The 23,040-nt window shown below is 45.5% G+C and overlaps 2 protein-coding genes across 2 annotated transcripts in view; one reads left to right on the top strand and one right to left on the bottom strand.

Moving 5' to 3' along the window:
- The window catches only part of LOC146179608 (putative serine carboxypeptidase CPVL), a gene marked incomplete at its 5' end in the record, with an annotated part of 164,192 nt that overhangs the window by 47,124 nt on the left and 94,028 nt on the right, over positions 1 to 23,040 (top strand). The gene's annotated exons all lie outside the window — the stretch shown is intronic.
- On the bottom strand, positions 11,580 to 22,221 carry LOC146179612 (putative serine carboxypeptidase CPVL). Its single transcript, XM_084579275.1, has 4 exons — positions 22,038 to 22,221; positions 18,084 to 18,261; positions 16,970 to 17,300; positions 11,580 to 12,684 (listed from the first exon to the last, which is right to left on the bottom strand). Exons 1-4 carry the CDS (start codon positions 22,145 to 22,147, stop codon positions 11,843 to 11,845), a joined length of 1,461 nt encoding a protein of 486 aa, XP_084435401.1. The 5' UTR covers positions 22,148 to 22,221; the 3' UTR covers positions 11,580 to 11,842.

Here is a 23,040-nt window from a genome sequence, read left to right as displayed (position 1 = left end):
GTGGCAGTACGAAAATAGAAAACAGAAAAACAGGCAGGACAAACAAGCGCTGAACTAAAACTATATATTTCGAAAATTCGCGAAATCGCTGCATGTTTATTCGTAGCTTGTTAGCGCGTGTTATTCCTGTGTGTTCTTTGTCCTCATCCTGGTGCGCGCTGCTGATATTGATCGCGGTTGAGCTCATTAAGAATGACTGCACGTCTTGTGACATGTCATGTGTGCGTAATTGTTGACAAGGACGCCTAATGCGTTGAGTGGCCCCGCAGACCAATGCCACTTTTACGCAACCGCGGAACTATCCAATTATTACTCTGAGCGAAATTTGACTATCCGGACCATTATGGATACCTTGGCGTTTGTTCGTCAGCAAGAGGCACATTTGCCCGCGAGGAAGTTGGTTTTAAGGATCTTTCCTTGCCCCAGTCGATCGAAACTCGTGACGTCCGTAACGGCACACCGCAAGGGGGCGTAGCGCTGTAACTACGGAGGATGAGACCAGGACAGGGTAAGCGGTACTCAACGGGTTGCCAACATTTGGAGATGAATAGCAGCCTAATGTAAACTCTCGGTTGGCGGCTGAAAATCGACGTTAACACAAGAATTTCACTAGCGAAATTGACCGTTAATCGCTCTCTCTCTCTTTATATCGTCAATCTTATCAGCCCCATTTTCGTTCAGACTTGTTTCTTTGTAAAATTAGCACAGTGTCCTGTTGATACTCGCCAACATGTATTAAGCTGAGCCGGCATTTGAAAGTTTTTCTGTGGCTGTAGACCTCGATTTTTATATGTTGCATTGCATTTGTACTTAACCGCATATATGTTATGTAAGCGAGTCTTACGCTGTCCTTTCTACCTTTGACTGTATATTCAACATTGTGACGTCATCATCATCATCATCATCATCAGCCTGACTATACCCACTGCAGGGCGAAGGCCTCTCCCATATTTCTCCACTTAACCCGGTGACGTATGCAGCTGCAATCCGTCACTGTGCCAAGCTCATTAACGTTTGCTGTACAAACAGTTCTAAGTTCTATAGTTTGCAAGCTGACTGCGGATCTTGCTGATGCTTGAGTGAAAGGAATCATGATTGCATAACTGTTTACGGAAGATATTTCCAGGTCAATGTAATCGTTTATGAAGACAATATGTCAGCCTGTATGACAAAGCTTTGGTGGCGGTCGTACTCGAACACTTGAACTATGCGAATGGAAGAATCGCAATGCAGCTGTCAGACAAATGCGAACCTATTATCGCAGCTGCTCCACCAAAGGACGCGCCTGCTGTTAGCAAATCTGTGGGCGCATTCACCTCGAACTTCCCCCGGCAGATTTACAGAACACGCTTCCGTTGCCCAGCGCGTATGCTTTGTAGGATTCGTTTTTTTGTTTCGTGAATAGAATGCGCTTCGAATTATTCTGTGCTTTGAGGCTCCGGCTAAATCAGCATCTGGCTAGGTCCGCATGTTTCTGACAAGATGTCTCTGTTTCTATACTGCAAGTTGTTTATACTACCACACTGTACCTCTCTCAGTTATCGCTGCTGGTGAGCTCGCGCACTCGTTGCCGTGACATTAGGATGCCGCACCGCTGTCAGAGAAGACTGCGCGAAAGGATAACTGTGTTCATTCATTTTGTAGAATGACGAAGTAGAAGAGATGAAAAAAATTGGTCTGGCTTAGCTTATGGCTAAGCCTAGGATGCGAAGCACACTAGCTTAAAAAATTAAACATTACCTGGCTATACCTGGTTAGCCATCCATAGACAAGACATTACCTGGCTATACCTGATTAGCCATTTCATAGACAAGAACTGCGCTTTGCGGTCTGGCGAGCCGCCCTCTCCCTGGCCGACATCTCTCTGCTCAACTGACTCAACGAGTCCGTCGCCTTTTATACAATAGCGTGACGTCAGTATCTCCTAGCGGTAGGAGCGGGAGTTAGGCCGCCGGCGCGAGCGCACGAGTTGAGCCTAGTGGTTAGAGCGCCCGTCTCGGCTGCGGGAGGTGGTCAGTTCGAAACCCACCGCCGGACACCCACCGGTAAAAATGGGTACAAGCGTCCCCCGGCCTGGTGCTCGGCTTTTACAGGGGTGTGCGTTTGGGAGAAGCTCCGCAAACCCCGCTGCGCGCCCCTCCTCCGCAGTGGGCCCAAACCCAGTTTCGAACCTCGCAGCCTGCAAAGGTGGTTCTGTTTGTCTTGCAAAGGTACTTCCTTTGACCCTCACCTGAAGTGCTCCCTTAGAGCCTCAGCTGCAGCAGTCCTAAAAAAACAAAACGAAAAACCGAAGCGGTGGCCTTGTGGTAGAGCATCCGCCTCGCATTCGGGAGGTATCGGGCTCGATCCCTGGTGCCGCCGGGTACCCACCGGTTATAAAATGGGTACAAGCTGTCCCCCGGCCTGGTGCTCGGCTCTTCTGGGGTGAAATGCTTGGGAAAAGGGGTCACGGCCCAAATAGTTGCGCCGATGTGGCAGTGATTCGTTCCGCCATCGGACAACAATAAGTCCGCCTTGCGCGGCAACAGCCCATTATGTGGCCCTTTTTTTTTTTTTTTTTTTTTTTTCAGCACGGCCTTTGCAGACCATGGTTGTTCGAAACTAAGCCCCCGAGGGAGCACAGCAGGGTTAGCAGAGCCTCTCCCAAACGCACACCCCTGAAAGAGCCGGGCGCCGGGCCGGGGGACGCTTGTACCCAATTTTACCGGTGGGTGTCCGGCGGCGGGTTTCGAACTGACCACCTCCCGCAGCCGAGACGGGCGCCCAAACCACTCATAGCTTTCATAGCTGTTGTGACGTAATATCACGTGGTGCGCCGATGTAGGTCAAGTGGTAGCTACGCGGCCGCGCGCGGCGCAGCAAGGAAGAGTTCGGTTGTGCGGCTTCGCATAAAACGCCTTGCAATACTGCATTCTGTTTGTAGTGTGTGCTTTTACTACACTTGCGATGCAGTGCAGACACTCCAGGAGCGCCAGTGCAGAGGGTGCTTGGGCGCCCCTTCGCATCCGGTAACGTCACTGGTCACGTGACACCACGCGCTGTGCTCGGAGTAATGACTTTATGGTCACTTGATGCGTTATGCTCACAACGATGAAATTCACGCAACAGGTGAGCCACTAACAGCTTCGCTGGAGAAATACACGGGAAAGACAAACAGTAAACAAGCGCTATATAGCGCTCGCGTGTCGCCTGTTTCGCGCATGTTATTTTGGCTGCCTTTGATTTTGTTTACTGTCGTAAACGATGAACGCTTTCCAGCCTAACAGAGTACCATATTCAAGTCGTTCGTTCAGAATGGGAGATGTATCGGACGCTTCCGCATTAGCACATTTCTAGTATCACAAATGCTTAGCAGCCCGAACGTCTTCTTTCTTCCTGCCGTTGACAAAAGCTCAGCATGGAAAACTCTTACCTCAAGTTTCGTTGTCATTTTTTCTTCATGAACAGAGGTTGAGCAGTTTACAAAATTTTCTGGATCACCGTTCCCTCGTGCGAGAAGCAGGAATAATTAGAGGCAGGTAGAGGGGATGATGTCAATGTAAAAATCAAATATAAATTCTTGTCTCATAACAGTGACAAGATTAACATTAGTAGGGACTGTAACATTATAGGCAATAAGAGCAGTAGTAGTGGCAGTTGTAAAAATTGTACTACTAGTACCAGAAGCACATTATCTATTGGGTACGGGTTGTCGTTGCAGTAGTATAGTAGCTATAGGCAAAAATACATTTATGAATAACCCATACCCTTGCGCTGTGCTATGTCAGCGGACAAAAAAATAGTGTCTGCTACAATGGACCGTTCCGTTCCGACGTCTAAAAATGCTTTTTGAATGTAGTGTAAGGAATGTAGTGTCTCAGTTCAGTTCAGGCGTTCAGTCGTGTCAATGTAGTGTCTATGGGCTGCTTACTATGAATGACAGATATTACGAAAATTTAGTACATACGGCAGCTGTATACGAGAAGCTTCCGCGATTGGGAGAAGCACCCAGCGCATAGCGAGCGTGTATGCGGTATGTGTGGCTTCACACACAAATTTTAGCTGTGTTTATAAATAGATTACCCGTGGAATGACTTAGCATACTTTGTCACACATTTATTCAAAGGACTCGCCAACTTTTAATGATAGGCAGCCTCCATTGGTACTACACTCAACGAGAAAAATACTGAGGTAAGTTGTGTTTACATGTTTTCTAAGGGCCCTACCAACTCGTACCCCTATAAGTCTAGCCGCGCCATATAGATACTCCGCCTTTGAAATGGCATTTCATATTTTCCCGCTCTTTTCTAGGATGCTTGTTAGTTGCTCTATACCAAAAAAAAAAAAAAAAAACTCATAGGTGCCCCGTAAAGACATATAATGGCTTTGAAATCTTTCGCTTCCACATATTCTCATGGGTGGTAAGCCTATATATTTCACCCCCAGTCTGCGGCAGGGTCGCGGGCGCCCCATTTGTTTGTAAACACGGCGTTTGTCTATAGGTGTGAAGCCCACGGGAAACTTGATACTTGCTGCTTCAGATTTCAGCGATCCTGGCGACGAATTACACCAGCTAGAAGTTGGAGCATTCGCGCAGTGCATTCATAGAAAACAATTTGTGCGGCGCATAAGGCACAATTTTCAATACGCGCCCTCTACCATGGAGCAACAAATGAATTATAAGTTTTTACTTCTCGCGAAACGCCAAATCGTCTGCAATAAAATGAAAAGAAACGAACTTGCTGCGTGTTTGCTGCTTATCATGCGCATCTGTCGAGCTTTCTCCCGCACGAGAGCAACCCGCAGACGGATCAGCGAACTCACGCAGATGTAGGGATTTCTGCGTATGCAAGCAACGTATACGCAGTACGCAAGAATCATGCTGCGTATGACGCATGCGCAGTAAGCAGCACGCAGGCCACCTACGTACGCAAGGGTTCTGCGTATGCTTACGTACGCAGTACTAAAGCTTTCTATTAGTCGTTACGTTGTGATGAAGGCTTCGTTGAGAAGGCATACGTCCAATGCGTTACATTACGGACAAATGCATTTGGCGAACTCCCAAGCGACTATTTTTCATTTATTTGACCACACCCTTCATCCTTCATAACATATCCTTTTATGCCCCAGACAATAAACATTGCAAAAGGAAAAGAAAAAAACTTCCAAGCAGTTCAACATACTAAGAATAAGTTATCTACAGCAATTACAAATACGCAGGGAACATGTTTGGTGAAACAGCGCAAATGATGAGGACGTAGACAGAAAAACATACACACAGGGGTATGTGTACTGAATGTAGAAACCATAACTCCTGCTCTTGAACTGTTGCGTTCACTTCTTCTAATGCTTGTCAGGGGCACAAAACTGTCCAGCGAAGAAGAAGGCAGCGTCGAAATAGCACTTAGTGGAAATGCCTGCAGTTGACCACTAGAGGCAGCATCGCATAGTTGGACTGAGCGCTTCGTGCTTTTTAACACGAACACACATACGCGGCGCCGTTTGGCGGATTAGGCAGAACTGATAACTCGCTGGATGTTTTTCTTGCGGATTAGCGTCGATTTCGCTGCGCTTGACACATCAAGCCCAATGGCCACTAAGGTTTCTCAGACGGGAGGTCTAAATGCAGCTTTTGTCGCGAAGAAAGTTTTTATTGTGGAGTGCAGGCGCCGGAACAGATTCATCCTTATCGCCATTTATGAGACCCTGCTTAGGCTGTTAGGAAGCGGAGTATACAAGCGTCTGAGCGAGAGCAGGTCGCCTACCTTATGGCGCCGTGGTGATCCCTGGCTAGAACATTAGCTTGTGCCGGAGCTTATACTAGCCACCCACACAAGTTATACACTGTGACGTGGTCCGCGTCGTTAGGAGGTGGTGGAAAAATTTTTACAAGCTTGAAAAACAGCCTTCATGTTGGACGGTGTGGACTTAAGGGCATCATTGTTCTCTACAGGGTACGTCACGGACAGGAAAATAGCATAATCATCCTACTCCTTTTTGTATGGTAAACCGTCGAGTAACACCATCAGTAGCACCGCCCTCTGCGCGCCTTGAAAAGATCACACATCAACTCGAAGCGCAATGAAAAAAATGGGACCTTGCAGGCATCAAAAGATTTCAAACAATGTTTCTTTTTATCTCTCCTAGAAACTCTGAAGATCGTCCTCGACTTTGAATGAGTGTACGAAATTTGACAACACTCCCACAAGCTTTTAAGTGGTGATTTCTTAACCTCCTTCCCCTCCCTGAAATCACAGCACAGAAAAAAAAAAAAAAGAAAACGTTCGTACATATATGTCTCAACCATTCCTTTCATTTATGCGATTGCTGAGTTAGACATTATTAATATAAACAGCGCGAACACGAAGACAAAGGACAAGATAAAAGAAAGACACAGTACAAGCGCTGACTCACAACTATGCCTAAGCCCTTTACTCCAAGGCCCAGAGAAAACAAACATGAAGAAAACGAAACCGTCACGTGAAACAACCCCTGGGTTCACCTGCTGCATAAAAATTACTCTAAAAATCACTTAAAAAAGACACCTCTTTGCTTGAAAGAGCAAGAGAAGTCTTGCTGACACACTTATTGTCCGTTGAAATAAAATATGATTCTACTATCTCTCTCGTCATCTTCTCTTTGTGGCGATACAAAATCCTAACCTTGTCAAACTTAGGAGTGCACTTCTTCTCCTTCTTCATTATTTCACATGAATGGCAATGTGATACCAGAAACGTTTTGTTCTTTCCACTTTCCAAGTTGTTCCGGTGTTCCTGTAGTCTCTTATTAATACATCGTCCTGTACTGTGGCTTTATTTTATCTTGTCCTTTGTCTTCGTGTTCGCGCTGTTTATATTAATAATGAATAAGTACCAACTCGTCCAACAAAGTATCTTGGAATGCTGAGTTAGACTCGCAAGTGTATGCACAGAGAACCTTCTTTTCACCTTTGCGCCTCATTTGCCCATAAACCATGGCATGTAGACCTAAGGGCTCTTTTGGCTATTGATCAGAACTTCAATCTCGTTTTATTCTTGGTTCGAGGACAGGACCGTGCGAGGAGAAATGAATTTTACAACAATTTTTTTCTAATCGTCGCAGACACTGAAAGCATTGCCTTTGTGTTCCCGCCCCTTTCCGGAGCAAATAGTCAAGCAATTCTTTATGTGGCCCCTCAGCACAAGGCTTAAGCAAAACTTGGTACTCTAAAGAAGATTAATATTCCATACTGAAACTACACCTTTCCATGTCTTTGAAGTTAGGAGCATTCTTCGATACACAAGGTTCAAGCTCTCACAAAAAGTCTAGTAGATTGTACGACGTGTGCAGGAATATTCCATGCTAGGCTTCGTGAAGGTATGGTTAGCGATAGATGGATTTATTGAAAGGAAAAGGCAGAGAGGTTGGCCCGAATAATTCAAATCTGGCCTGCTACTCTGCACTGAGGAAGGGGAAGGAGAGAAGAAAGAAGGTCATGATGGGTGACGATGTGGGAGAAGGCATATGAAATACATATACAGACACAGTAGCTTGCTTTACAAGCGCGAATCAAGTCCGCTGGCGCTCAAATAACGGCAAAGAGCACGCACTGCCTGGACGCCCTTCCCCTTGTCCTGCCAAGCGCCCAGCAGCAGTTCCTCCGACAGAGGCCTCTTGTCTAAACGCTTCAAGGAAGCAGCTAGCACATTTCATTCATTCGCATACTCTGGGCGCACCAATAATACGTGGTCAGCAGTCTCTGGGATGCCACAAGTTGAACATTCCGGTGAGTCCATCTGTCCAATTAAATGTAAGTACTTGCGCGTGAAAGCCACGTTTAAACGAAGTCTATGTATCAAGCATGACTGATGAGGCGGAGTATCACGCGGAACATTAAATTTCAATGCTCGATCGAGCCTTCTTAGACGGATGTGTCGGGCGTCTGGTTGAGCCCAGTAAGCTGCTGTAGCAATATTCATACAACTCTTTAGAAGACACGTCGTATCCGCTCTTGAAAAATGCACATCTGTTTGGAAGCCATTGATGAGTGCGCTTTTCGCTTCAACATCGGCCTGCTCATTCCCATGGAGGCCGCAGTGGGCAGGGATCCATTGAAACATTATCATGTGGCCTTGCAGCTGGGCAGATGTGATGAGCTCCATAATGTTTAGTGCCAGGCACTGATAGGCAGTGTGGCGTAAGAAGTTTTCCAAAATTTGTAATGCAGTCTTCGAGTCCGTGAATATACACCATTTTTGAGGTGGTTCCCCACGCGAATAGATTCCCGAATGGCTACAAGTTCGGCAGCGGTTGATGTAGAGGTATGTCCCAAAAGGAATGGGACATACTGGTTGCATTAGCAGTACATTGAAACCAGAGTGTACATTTTTCTTTAAAATATGGCCACAGCCGTTTAGACTGCATCGCCAATACATAAGGACCATTGTAGCCTCTGTGCTCAGAAATTACAGGACAACAGGCGGCGAAGAACGAAATTCCGTTCGCCGAACAACTTTATCTCAGAAACATGAGAGGAGAGACAGATACGTTTTCTACTTAGTGATCAGTTACAGAATTACATCTTATCTCCTGAAGGTCTTCTGGCCGCATAGCTACATGAACCACGTTTAAGCGGTTTTATCTCAAAGCTCGTTTTCGGAGGCGCTGGCTGGAAAATTCGTCGCTAGAGAGACCGAATATTGCTCTGCATCTTCTCTCCTAGCGCAGAGATTAAAGTCAGCCCCCACTGTCAACTGGCTACAAAGCACAGTCTTTCTTTGGGATCGCTGGCACGCATTTCTGATATTGAGAAGTGCAAAAAAAAATACAAAAAACAAAACAAAACTAAATAAGAGTCCGAGACGTGCTTGTATTTATGGCCAGGGTGCCAGCTTTTTGTTTGCAAATGAACTAATGCTGGTTACGACGTATGATTTGACGACTTTCAATGTTGCTGGTCTTGCCGTCCTATTCCTATTTTTTTCCCCTCGAACGTTTCAAGGAGTCATCGAGTCATCGTTTTTACCATAGCTATTTCCTGGCTACGTACCGAACAGCTCACAAATACAGCGAAATGAATCGAACAGTTTTACAAGGCTTATTTAGCATGCTGTCTTCCAGAAATGCTCGTTCAATTCTTTTATTTGCGAGAAATGTCACCGAGGTCAGACAACGGAAGACTGTGCACTTTTATCCCCATGTCGATACTCACTTTGTGTGCGGCTTCAGCATGACAAAAATCTCCGCATCTCATTATGATGATCTATAGGACGAAGATACGATAAAAAACAAAAACAAGGTTTGAGGGTTTGTGTAAGACGCCCGACTACTGTCCGGAATACCCGGGTTCGAACCCGACCTCGGCGGCTGCGTTTCGATGGAGGCGAAACGAAGAGGCGTCCGTGTGCTGTGCGATGTCAGCGCACGTTAAAGATCCCCAGGTGGTCGAAATTACTCCGTAGTCCTCCACTATAATCAGCGACAGCAAAACGGCTGTCTGGAATTTTGCAAAAGGACGGATCTCAGAGGAGGCCAAAAAGATTCTTCTCACAAATTCCATTACTAAAACCATATCCATCATATGGATACCAGCACACGAATCTGTCCCTGGCAACGAAGCTGCGCACCTGCTGGCCCGAGATCTCTACCACCGGGCAGCGGTAGAACAGCCCGAATGCAAGGGAATTAAAGATTGCACTATCACATACAATGAGATCACAGAATCTTACAAATTAGATCGAAAAGTATACCCTCCCCCAGATCGGTCACTCACTAACAATGAAGCACGCATCTGGAGGCGATTACAAGCCGATAACTACATCTACCCTGTCTGGGTTTTCTTCACACAGACCGGGGAGGAAGAAGATTCTAAATGTAAAAATTGCGGCCAAAAAGGCACGCTAGATCATATAATATGGCAATGCGCCGATTCCCCAGGCGCCGGCATTAACATTAATAGTAGAGAAGCCTGGGAGGTTTGGCTGCGGAGCGGAGATCCCACCGTTCAGCGGCACGCGACCCGCCTGGCGGCTGAGGCCGTGAAGAGTGCTTGTAACCTCACCTGACCTCAGCCTGCGGCGCCCTCCTGACCCGCTGCCCGGCCTGCGTGCCGGGGGTGGGAGATGAAGGACTCCTTTTCGGTGGAAATAAAGTTTTAATTAATTCATTCATTTTCTTTGTCTCTTTTAACTTTAACTCCCACCTTCCTCCCTTCCCTTACGGCGCGGTTCAGGTGTCCACAGACAAAAGTGTGACAGATATTGCGCCTTTCCCTTCCTGTGAACCAATTATCAATTACCAATTATTTGTGGCCTGCCCACCTGTATTCTGCTGGAGTAGCTCGTATCTCTCAAGCGTTGACTTTAGGGGCAGTTGGGGCAGTTCTACAAGTGATGCGCGACCTGTCATACACAGTCACACCAGCATCGAGTTCTCATTTTGCCCACACATCAAAATTCCGGGAGAATGCATACATCGAGTAAAGCAAGGTAGGAGGTCAATCCTATGCAGCTTATACACCCCCCCCCCCCCCCCTCTCTACCCTCCTGCACTGCACAATGTTCTCTGAACAGAGACTTCAATGAACGTGGTGGTTACGCGTGGTGGGATCATGAAACGATAATCGTAATTCTCCATGTGTACCATGATGGTGATAGCAGCGCTGACAATGACGCCGAAATTAGTTATAATTACAATGATGACATTACCAATGATAGTGACGGTACATTTAGTTGATAATGGTAACGAGAGCAAACGTGATGCACCGTGTGCACAGCGCTTTGGCTTTCGCATTTCTGCAGTGTAAATTACACAGTGCTGTCATAATTTATCATTCCCTCTCTGTAAGGATGAGTACCCCATTATAATACGCACATCACGGGGTGGCACTCGCCTACGACCACTAAATAATTTATTAGTGATTTTTTTCCTCTTGCTGTTTCAGCTTCACCAACAGAGCGATGGTTACCAAGTATGAGATATGTTTATCCTAAGTGTCACGTGAGACTGCGCTGAAAATTAAAATATGTTTCACCGATTCTGTTGCTGATTTCATATTTTCTTATGCTACCTAAGCCCACCTTAATTTTGACAGCCATCGTTGGGTTATTGCAATTGAAGCGGACAGAACAGCATATGAGCGTCGGCAGAGGTTTGAGAAAAAAAAGAGGCACTTACCCCCCCCCCCCCCCCCCCCCCGCCTCCTTCCTCTTCTATAGAACAAATTCCGCCTACGCCCATGGAGCAGCACTCGAAGGAACTCAGTTATAGTTATCTGCGACTGTCAGGGAATGATGCAGGGTGACCCATGTACAATAACTCCCGATGCATCAGTCAATAGACAAAAACAAGGAAGTAATAGTTTGGGTTTCTATTGTTTTACGGCAGTAGTGACTTAGGCTACCGAAACGAGCGCTGCCATACAGTTAGTAAGCAAACCTTCAGAGGCTTTTCGAAATCTCTGCAGTTAAAAGACAACCAAACAAACCGGCCTAAAAGTAGGCTTGTGCACTTGCGCAGACAAAGGGTTAAAGCGGGCGTCTGCAGTTTTGTACAACACAAGACATGCAGTTAAAGGCGCCTACAAAAATCATCATGACACGTTTTTTTTCTTGTGGCTTTAAAGAATATATTCGCAAGCTGCAGTAGTATCGATACCAAGAGACTGCTACAAGCTCGATACACACTCAAGAATTCATTATTGTCTTCAGCGCATACCATGACGTTTACTTCACTTCCTTATTGTCTTACACGATCGTCGCAACGATGAAGGGCATTAAGAGAGTTGCTCGTATCCTGTGGGCACTGCACATATGTCTGTGCGAATTTGTTTTACAATATACCAGGAAAACTTTCTCGCGCTTCATAGTAACACAGCCGAGATCGACTACGTTCTGTTAGAGTCCGTTTCTGCATCCTGACCCTCCCACCGTGACCCGGAGCCTTCGATAAAGTTCAATATCATTTTGTTCGCATTGTCTGGCTCGTCAACGGCTGCGTAGTGGCCCGCTCGAAGCAACACCACTTCCGTCATGTTGCCCACCATGGTGACGATGCCGGAGACGTAGCGGGAATTGGGGTAGGCCTTCCAGTGGCTCGGCTCCTTGGTTCGGAACTCCGCAGCGCCAGTCCAGTTGAGAGACCTGAAATAGTCCTGAAGGTTACGCGACGGAAACAGCGTGTCCATCTGTCCCGTGTAGAATAGAACCTTGTACGACTGCAACAGGTCTTGGATCTCGTCGCTAATATCGGTCAGGTAATCGTCCTTCAGTTTGGTGGCAACTTTACTCTCAGCTTTCATGAACTGGACACCCTTGCCCACGTGCACGGCCCGCTTGAACTCGTCCGTCTGCACGTATTTCTCGTACTGGACCATGTTCTCTGGCTTCTCCGAGTACAGTGCGCTCGCCTGGTTGTTGTAGCCGGTGAGCCTCTGGAACAGCGTCGGGTTAGTCTTGGAGGTGAAGATGGTCTGCCTGAGTTTGAGTAGAGCGGCAAGCCTGCCAAAGAAGCTGCGCACTTTCTGCCTCATCTCGGAGAACTTCTGCTTGAAGCTCTTCTTTCCCTTCTTGGTGAGCATGGACATCTCGTAGAGGAACTCCGACGAGTCCGCCACGCTCATGAGTTGGCCAAGGAAGCCTGCCCCTAAAATGACGCCTCGTAGATTGAGCGCGGGGTGTGGCTTCTTGCCGCTGTGGATGGCGTGGGACACTGCCACTGTGAATCTAGCTGCGACGGAGAAGAGACAGGCAAAAAAGTTTCAGCTTCTTAGGGGATTCCGAAAAAGAAAATCACGACAGGAGATGCAAAGGAGTGAGGGAGGAACATAAGAGTGACTAATTTTCGGGCTCTTGTAAGAAATCATATTCCAGCAGTAAACGTGATTTGAATGGCCATGATGATAATGTTATGGTAGCTGCTGTATATAGAACGCATTCTGTAAGGTGATGCACCTGCCGAAAGCTCTCACTGTGAAGTGTTAGGTCCATCCCCACCATGAAATAGCGTTTGTTACTTCAAAAGTAAATAAATATAGGGAAAGGATGGGCTGATTATGAGGTACAGCCACCCAAATCTTCACCTGGCGTCCGTGACGGCCGGATTGTAAGTGGTCCTGCGCCTCAGGGTAATTAAACTTACCGGAAGGTCAAGCTTAAGCTATGGCTTGGTGATGCTTTGTCTGAACTTGGAGTTTTAGCAGGTACATTTCTCTGTAGTGCTCAGAATCAGAGAGAATTCTGCCGTCATACACGCCAGTTAAATATTTGGGTGGTTGTACGTGCAAAGCGAGCCAACAGCCACTGAAACCAAGGAAAGCATAAGGGATCTTTTATGTGCTTGTTAACGGGAAATATTAGTGTAACCATGCAGGTAGCTGATAAAAAAGCAAAAGACAAGAACACACGGACCGCAGGTTGGAGCCGAATCACTCGGGGTCCGGATTTCACGGCCGTTGGTCTCCGACCGGGCTACGGTTACGACTATTCAGCCTTCCAATAGCGATGGACGTAGTTATTATCGCGTGTGTCACGTGGAAAGTAATCTAACGGTGAGGGTGGGAGCTATGCTATTGCCTATGGCATGAAGCCTACTAGAACCAAGGTCTTCGTCAAGTTAATCAGCAAACAAGTACAGAGAAATGAGGAACTGATTGTCAAATGCTTTCAAAGGAAACCAGCAGGCACTGACCCTGTGGAGAGCATAGGAGATTTTTTTTTTTTGTGTTGATCACTCTGAAATAAAAATACAAGCACGCATCACGCAGGTAATTGATTACATTGCTTATGGAATTATTGATTTCTTCAAGATAAATAACACAAAAAAGCTTTCTTTTTTTAATTAGAGTCTCCTGTTATGGAGCTTGAAGAAGAATACTGCTTCCCTTATGTAAAAAAAAAAAATGATTCCGAGCTTTTCTGTGGTCCCGCATCCAACTATTGTTCAAGCTGTATGCAGTGAATAATCGAGGAAGTTTAGCGCTACTGTTCGAGAGATTATAGCTAACGTTATTAGTCGCGTCTAACTGAACGCGGGAATTTGCCTCATTTCACGCAAGGGTGGGCAATGGAACTCTAAATCTGTTTAACCAACGGCTGTAGAGGAGAGACGACTTCGCAAATAGCTAACCTGTTAAGGTGCAATTAAACAGCATCTTTTATGCATGACTATGATGCAGTTTGTGTCATCCTAATATTGTTATTTTCGTTTCTTCTCGCGCTTTTCCTTTTACTGTAATTCAGTCTGATGGTAGTAATACAAACTTTCAGTGTGTATAACGTTTCTTCAGTTTCTAGCTTAGACGGTCAAGTGTCCTATTCGGGTGTAAATGGCTATATTTCTACATTACTTCCTTCGCAAAACCTGCAAAGTGTACTTGTGTTTTATTGCTGTATTATACTACGTATTTGGTGTACGTGTTGTAGTATTTCAATAACATGCAAATATTTTTGTACTAAGGTAACCGCGTACATGTTTGGACTACATGAAATGTATTTCTGCTGCTACGGGCTATGACAGATGTGAGGAGGATTATACCTCTTCAGACGTTTTAGCTTTTAGCCTTATACGCAATCCGCAATGATTCATCTGTGTTTCTTGCCTCAATAAAGCTGATTCAATTCAATCTCAATTTTCCATTCAATTTAGATGCCCGAACGCAACTGTGTCTACAATAAACGCTTTATTAAACATCGACTATACTGCATGCCACGTGAAGTCGTCTTTGGAAGGCTTTGTGGCTCTTCTTTGCTACATTAATTCCAGGCTGGTTCTTTCAATATAATAGCTGGAATCTCGCTCACGAGAAGCGATTGAGTTAACGCTGCCTATTATCAGTGCCTAGTGCTTGTTACTTATACGAATAGAAGAAAGAAAATGAAGACAATCAATTTTGAATTAGCATCTTGTAAAACAATTTACCTCTACATCTTGCACAATGGCGGGGGTTGAACACATTACGAAGTCGATTTCATTTTTAGTCTCGCCGTTAGGACTTTTCCATGTCCATTTCCGGTTCTTCCGTTTGCTGAAGAAGGTATTCATGATTCGTAAGTTATTGCGCTCTGCAAACTCAACTAGTAACTCCCCCCTGCTATTTCTAGAGCCAATGCCATAGTCACCTACTGCCTTGTCTCCTGCCTGTTTTTTCCCTACCTTGGCATTGAAGTCCCCCATTAGTACAGTATACTGCGTCTTTACTTTTCGCATTGCCGATTCTACATCTTCATAGAAGCTTTCAACTGCCTGGTCATGATAACTACATGTAGGTGCATATAGGCCTGTACAACCTTCAGTTTATACCGCTTATTAAGCCTAATTACGATGCCTGCAACCCTCTCATTAATACTATAGAATTCATCTATATTACCCGCTATATACTTATTGACAAGTAAACCTACTCCTAGTTGTCGCCTCTCTGGTAAACCTCGATAACACAGTACATGTCCATCCTTCAGTACAGTATATGCCTCATTCGGCCTCCTAACCTCACTAAGCCCTATGACATCCCATTTCATGCCCTCTAGTTCCTCTAACAGCACTGCTAAGCTAGCTTCACTAACTAGGGATCTAGCATTAAACGTTGCCAGGGTCAGTTTCCGATGGCGGCCTGTCCAGCGGAGCCAGGCTTTCTTAGCACCCCCTGCTGCGTCACAGGTCTGACCGCCGCCGTGGTCAGTTGTTCCGCAGCCGCTGGTGACTGAGGGCCTGGGTTTTATGGAGCTTGTCATAGGAGGTTGTGGCCAATTACTGCACCAGGGTGGCCAACTCCTGTTCTGGTGAGGGAGTGCGTTGCCGGAGGTGTTCACCGGCATCAGGTCGCTCCCCAAACCTGTTTATGCAATTCCATCGACACGCGGATTTTTTTTTTTTCATCCGGTGGAGAATTGCGCGGCACCGGGATTTTTGAACCCCGGTCCTCTTGCATGCGAGGCGGATGTTCTATCGCTACGCCAATATGCAGAAGACTAAGGTAATGTTCAACAGCCTCGAGAAGGAACATCAGTTTACATTAGGTAGCGAAATACTGGTAGTAGGCGAATATGTCCACTTAGGACAGGTAGTAACCGCAGATCCGGACCATGAAAAGGAAATAACAAGAAGAATAAGATTGGGATGGAGCGCATTTGGTAAGAACCCGCAGATTATGACTAGCAGCTTACCGGTATCGCTCAAGAGGAAAGTATACAACAGTTGCATCTTGCCTGTACTCACCTATGGGGCTGAAACGTGGAGGCTAACCAAGAGAGTTCTACTTAAGTTGAGGACAACCCAGATGGCTATGGAACGAAAAATGGTAGGGGTAGCATTAAGAGATAGAAAGCGTGCAGAGTGGGTCAGAGAAATAACTTAAGTTACCGACATTCTAGTAGAAATTAAGAGGAAGAAATGGACATGGGCAGAACATGTAGTGCGAAGAGAGGATAACCGATGGTCGCTGAGGGTAACAAACTGGATTCCAAGGGAAGGAAAGCGTAGCAGGGGGCGGCAGAAAGTTAGGGGGGCGGATGAGATTAAGAAGTTCGCAGGGGTCAAGTGGATGCAGCTAGCACAGAACCGGGTTAAGTGGAGAAATATGGGAGAGGCCTTCGCCCTGCAGTGGGTATAATCAGGCTGATGATGATGATGATGATGAAAACAATTGAAGAGAAAAATAGTTGCGAATTGTTTTCCTATAATAATTACGAGAATTTAACGTTTGCATCAAGCCACGATAAAACATTTCCTTGCTTTGCCTAGTTAGAAAAAAAGGCAAGTGCTGGAGACGAAGGAGGTATCCACACAAACAGACGCTTTACGTCGCCACTAAGTCCTTAGTCAGGGCTAGCCGCTTTTTTAATTCAAAACTATGCGAGGCCACGATGAAGTGTATATTTCATGTAGTATACCAGTGCGCAAAACAATTATGTTAAACATAAATCGCCTTTCATAAAAAGCTTGAAAATTCGATGGCAAAGAAGAAAACTCCATGAACTATTTATTTCCGACGAAGGCTGTAAGTAGGCTGCACACTCACCACCGTAAGACTCGCCTCCAACGTAGAATTCTCTGTTTTTGTACTCGGGAAACATTTTTTGGAACTGCTTGAGAAATAAGAGCACGCCTTTCGCGACGTCGGCCAGATTGCTCGCGTATCCGAAGAGTCCCTTGCTGTAACTGAATCCTGCCCCCACCGGCTGGTCGAGGTAGATCACGTTCACCCGCTGCTGCAGCGTAGTGGTTCTCACGAATAGCTTGCCCTTGCCATCGATGCCCAAAGGACCGATCTCGAGAAATTCGCCGAACAGCGAGGACAGGCCGGGGCCTCCTTGAAGCCAAAGAAGAAGCGGTGCTTTGTCCGCGTCTCTCTGTAATTAAAATTGGGATTTTTAGGGAGGCAAATCCTTGTTAGTGTTTTCACAAACGTCTAGAATAGACTGGATAAAGCTGTCCGTATTTGTCAGGGAACAAACTATACTGCTTTCATATATATGGCTTTCCCGTTCGAGATTTCTACTACGACGCGTGTCGGAGGCTCTTTCTGATGCTCTGGCAGGAGCTAAATATAACATGTAATATTGGCTATAAAGTTTATGTGATCACTATATTTTTTCACCAAACAAGGAATCGAGATATGTAGATGAATCGAATTGGTGCGAATTAGAGAAAATTTATAAATGCAAGGATAATTAATGTCTTCTCCAAAGTGACGTACACGTATACACTTATTACAACGAATGCATGGATGTTTTAACAGTCACCTATGATCCTAGAGGTCACATGTCGAAGACGACCGATGATTTGCTAGTAGAAAGAATGATTTAATTATAGAACAGCGAGGGCATGAAATTATCGGGGCCTGCGAAGTGTTGGCTCTCCGGACTAGATGTTTATTCAGATATAATATTTCCTTACTTTATGTCCATCCATGGGACAGACTGTCTACTGTTACGTGTGCACTACGCCACACACCCACAAATTAAGATCCTTTCGATACGGCTGAGGTGATCATTAGCGCGTTTCAAAACGGCGTTCGTCAATGGGTTAAATAAACACCCAAGTAGGTCTAAGGTAAAGTGCTGACGATGGTAAAACAGGTTAATTAGCACTGTATCACACAAATACATACGTCTACTTCCGGGGTAACGTACCAGAGCCTTGATGTGGAGAAAAAACAGGTAGCACCGTCTCCATTTGTCAATTGTAATGTAACCGGAGTACGTTTTCGCCTTGATGTAGTTCTCGAACAACTCGACTCGGCTTAGATTCCTCGCTTTCTCGATCTTCCCCTTTTCTATATATGGTGACAGGTATAGCGATTGGTAATTCCTGGAACACAAAAGGAGCAAAAAGGCTTGTAGAGAAACATGGCGCTGCCGAATGCTTATCCAAAATATGAAAGTCGTGAGCCTAATAGAGCTTGATCTGGAAGGCAGTTATCGTATTTGACCATGTTCTTTGTGCTTGAAGCCTTTCCGGGGGAAATGAAGGGTACGCAGCAGGATAAGCAGGAAGCGAAATATTAGTGGGCTAAACGGAACAAAAGAGACAAGAAGAAAGCAAAAAACTTCATGAACTCTTTAGCTGTCTACGCACCTCAATGAAGAAAAAACGCACAGTTTATCTTTAAATTTCTGCCGTAGGAAATTGCTACTATGGAATATCGAAGAACTGCTCTGTTGATCTCTAATGTCGACGAGAATTGAAAATGTGGCTGTTTGAGAGGCTGGGGTTTTGAAACAGGGACAGTGGCAGGGAAAAAAAAACGTGTCTGCGGGAACGGGAATGTCAGATGTAGTACATGTAGAGTTGTATTCGAAACCAGATTTAAAGAAATTCCCGAATTAACGAAAGTATCCAGATTCCTCCTCAGACACACATGATCCAATGCTTTGTCTAACCCGAAATAACGAAACCGATTGCGCTATCCGTCCAGATTTAACGAACTTTTTGTCGTCCTTTCAAAATTCAGCTTCATTTTCGTCGCATTTCCGCTTCGCAAATATGATGCCGCGGTAGTTCTTTGGTACCGCTGCACCATTCAATAATCCTCTGTATAAGATTAGGTGACTGAGAAATGCCTCCTTTGATTTAGCGAAGTTCTCTTTTTTTTTTACGAAATAATTCGCGGTTCTCCGCAACTTCGTTAATCGAGTTTTAATGTGTAACAGTCATGTAAAATGTCGCCCCCCAACACGGCAGCAGCACCTCTGGCGGCGGGTTTTATAAGTACATCCGGGGGGTGGGGCCGACCGCGTCGTCTGCTAGCCGTGTTCCCAGCAGTCCTCGCGTCGCGACTTTTTTTTTTTTTTTTCTGATGGCGTTTGCATCGTTACATAAACAGCGTCCGCAGACATTGCTTTGCGAGACAAACGGCGCGTTATCCCCAGCAATACTTTTCTTTGGAATAATGTTCGAATGCTAAACACGTGATGGAAATAATATTTGCATTTTTCAGCTCGGAAGGCAACACGGCCGAGAGAGAAATGTTTAAGCTCACTTTGCTTTAACGAGACACGCGATTCGCCATATATCTGATACTTCTCTGAAGCAATATTATACTCCGTTTCATACATCAGGTGCAACGCAGCGAAAGCTACGCACGTAGTCCGCAAGAAAAAAAAACAGGAGGCGTATCACTACGCGCTCGTTCTGTAGGCGAGTGGTCCCTGCCGAAACGGGCTCTATTCCGAGCATACACGTTTGCAATAACATGCTTCGCATGCTTAGACATCTTCACAGAGCGGATCTTATAGGAAAAATGCGCACCAAAGAATCATTTTCTCAAAAAGGGATGCGCAGCGCGGAGGGCACAGCCAGCGCCATCTGGTGGCACAGCTGGCAAGGTTGCGGGGCAGCAAAACGCGGCACGAACAAAAACGACATAAAAAAACATACAAATTAGCCGAATCCGACCTTTTCTCTCTAAAAAAGGTGCTTTTTATGAAGTTGATGGCAAATATAAAATGTATTAAGCTTGCAGACAAAACAACTGTTATTTTCTCTCGTCAAGAGCAGGCACTATTTTTTATCGCGGATGCGGAGAGCGCAAACAAGAGCTATAGCTTTGGTAGTGTTGCACTTGATGTATGAAACGGAGTATAGTGCATCGTCATAAAGTTTCCGACTTTCGGTACAATTCTTCCTTCACTACAGGCAACAAAATACGTTGGTGAACGTGTAATTTTGTTATACTTCATTTGTGCCGTGCAGTGCTGCATATATTTGTTGCGCTTAATATTTGAGGTCCTTATGTAGACCTGAAAACGGAGGGAAAATTGAACTGCACCATATTGTGAGTGCTGTAGCATCAGCTATAGGCGCCGCAGCGAAATTAGGACTGTGTACTGCCAAATTCATCAGGTGGCCGCGGGTATGCATATAGTGCTCGTGCTTTTGCGTTTCTTGTTCTGCACATATCGCGATGGCAGGGCAATTATTACTGTTGAAAGCACCAGAAGTATTTAAAAGGCTAAATTATAATTTATTTTCAGTTTCTCCTCAAAAGTCTTTTGAGTGAAAATGCACGGTACCTTTGCATGAAGAATTCTGCGAGTTTGAATTTTCCAATTAGGTTTGCACGACCAATATTATTCAATGTATTTGCAACGCCCTTGCATTAACCAATTAAGTCAAAAGCCTTTCTAGGCTCATGGTGAGTATCTCGAGTCTGCGAGATATGTCTGCGAGATATGTCTGCGAGATGTGTCCGCCAGATGTGTCCGCCAGATGTGTCCGCCAGATGTGTCCGCGAGATGTGTCCGCGAAATGTGTACGCGAAATGTGCCCGCGAGATTCCGCGAGATTTCTCAAAATGTGTCAGCGAGACGTCTCAGTAGGTCCTGACGTCAACATAATTTTCGCGGTAAGGACGTTGCAGTATGTTCTGAAGACGAAGCCAAAGAAAAGTAAAGAAATTATAACGAATACACACACACGTAAAATAGAGGAAAAGAGTTAGACAGAAGAGGAAGAAGAGAAGGAGGAGGAAAGGTTTTGCCATTAGGCATTTAAACAAAGCCAAGTGCAACCCTGTAATTGTTTTTACTTCTCGTGGTGTCTGCAAAGATCTACTGCATCCCGTACGTTACAAACAGGGGACATGCCGTAAGGGCGAGTAAACAAAGCATTTGCGCTGAATCCGAATGATCATTTTATCCTTACCGTTTCTTTCATATAAACTGTTTTCTTTTGCATGATTATGCGTCCATTGTCGTGAGCAAGCACTTCGCCATTTACTGCATAGAGCAAAGCGCGCTGTTCATGGCTATGAGAACAACAAGCAGAGGTATCCTTACTAAAAAAAATGAAATACCCGAAGAGACTGATCGCTAACACAACGGAGTCCATCAGCGATGCCTTAGTTGTGTGACAAGTTTTTCTAGGCGACAGCTGGCGGAACACGCGACGAATCCTCAAGTTCGGTTATGATATGCGACAAGGAGTAAGATGTCTGGTAGCGGTCATGCGTTCAGTCCAGGTGAAGATCGCCGACGGCAGATGCCGTGATCATGGTGATTTTTTTTCGGTCTATATTCATACTTTTCTGTAGTTCGTTTGGCGTATTAGGGACCTTTGACGCAGGAGAACACTACTGTTACTATCGTTCAAGCATTGGTAGATTTAAGTTGTTAGGTCGGAGCACACAGCTATGGGCAGCTATGTTATGGGAATAACTAATGGCAAGAGGCCGATTACTGCATTTTATTCTACAATGTCGATTAGAGAGTCAGAGGAGGCAGAAGTTGCCCAGAAATTCAATCTTCAATTTGATGGAGACCATTGGTAAGCTGTAAGATTTTTGGCCCTTGATTTATTAGGCTTTCCGATATATCACAGTATACAAAAATGATGAATCAGATGAAGTGCCTGGAAAGAATACAGGCCGAAGCTATCAGAAAAGGAAGCACTGCCTTAGCATCCTCAAATAAGAAATTAATAAACAAATTGATAAATATAAGTAAACAAAAATCAACCAGGAAATCATGACACAAGGAAAAGGGACGGAACAAATGGCAGTATTTCCGACACTGCAGGACTACCCTAAGCATTTGGTCGCTGTATGACCTAAATCAGAAGTCAGTCGAAAGAATAATAATACTTACTCATTTTTCTTTTTGCCATTGGCTCGAATAATCAAAATACCTGCGATGGTTATACTTATAAGAACACGAAACATGGTACCTTCCCAAGGTACGCGGGGCAGTTTGTACATGCGTGCGCGTGTCCGGATGCAACTTGAGAGCTGTTTTTCTCTGAACGATCGAGACGGTCGAATAAGACGGCTGGACGAAACAACCAGCTGTTCGAAACGTGTACCGCGCCAGACGGCTTGTTGTTTCTCGAACCTCTGCTTTGTCTTTGATTGATTGGGCTTTCGAAGAGCTGAAGAGTTTTTCGAACAGGTATGATCATACAGATGGCCTCAAGTGCACATGTCACAGGAAGGCAAGGGCAGGTGTAGAGGGGTGCCGCCTGTTTGTTCTGCATGACAATAGCCTCTTATAGTGACGTATTTTCTTTACTTTAAACGACGCTTGGACAAAACCACTACGTAGCAGGTACACCAGTACATTCGACAATAAACTGGCCAACGTAGGTTAATAGAATAACGCACATGCACGATAGAAAATAAACAAATGCAAAGGCTCTCGCGTCACCTGAATAGAGCTGCTAAGGGCGCATCGTACTCCTACTCGCCGTGTGCGGCAGCCGACGTCGTGTTGGTCAGAGCCCGGCCCTCTACCTTATAGAGGCGCTTTGTTACTAGCGCGTTCAATGGCTTCCGACAAATTGCGATGGTGTTTTCTGCCGTTAGATTTTTGCCGATTGGATCGTGCTTTCTTCGTGCCGAGCCTATCGATAACCGCCGAAGAAGATCATCCCTTCGTGAATCCGCTACAGATGGCATGCCAGACTTTCTGCGCATTGACTTCTTCAGTCGTAGCCGGTACTATGGCCGTTACACCGCGATGGAACGGCTGCGCTGCAGGAGTGCCGCATGTTTGCTCCACGCAGTGTTACGAGCTCAACATCTAGCATCTCTGACCGGAACCATTTGATCGTCCGTGTATCGCGAATTCGCTGCATAAAGTTCTCCTCCTCTGC

The sequence above is a fragment of the Amblyomma maculatum genome, chromosome 9 (genome assembly GCF_055883805.1).
Source record: "Amblyomma maculatum isolate TAMU_Amacu chromosome 9, ASM5588380v1, whole genome shotgun sequence".
Classification (NCBI taxonomy): domain Eukaryota; kingdom Metazoa; phylum Arthropoda; class Arachnida; order Ixodida; family Ixodidae; genus Amblyomma; species Amblyomma maculatum.
The sequence above is the reverse complement of the archived record's forward strand: the minus strand, read 5'-3'. Positions and strand labels throughout refer to the sequence as shown.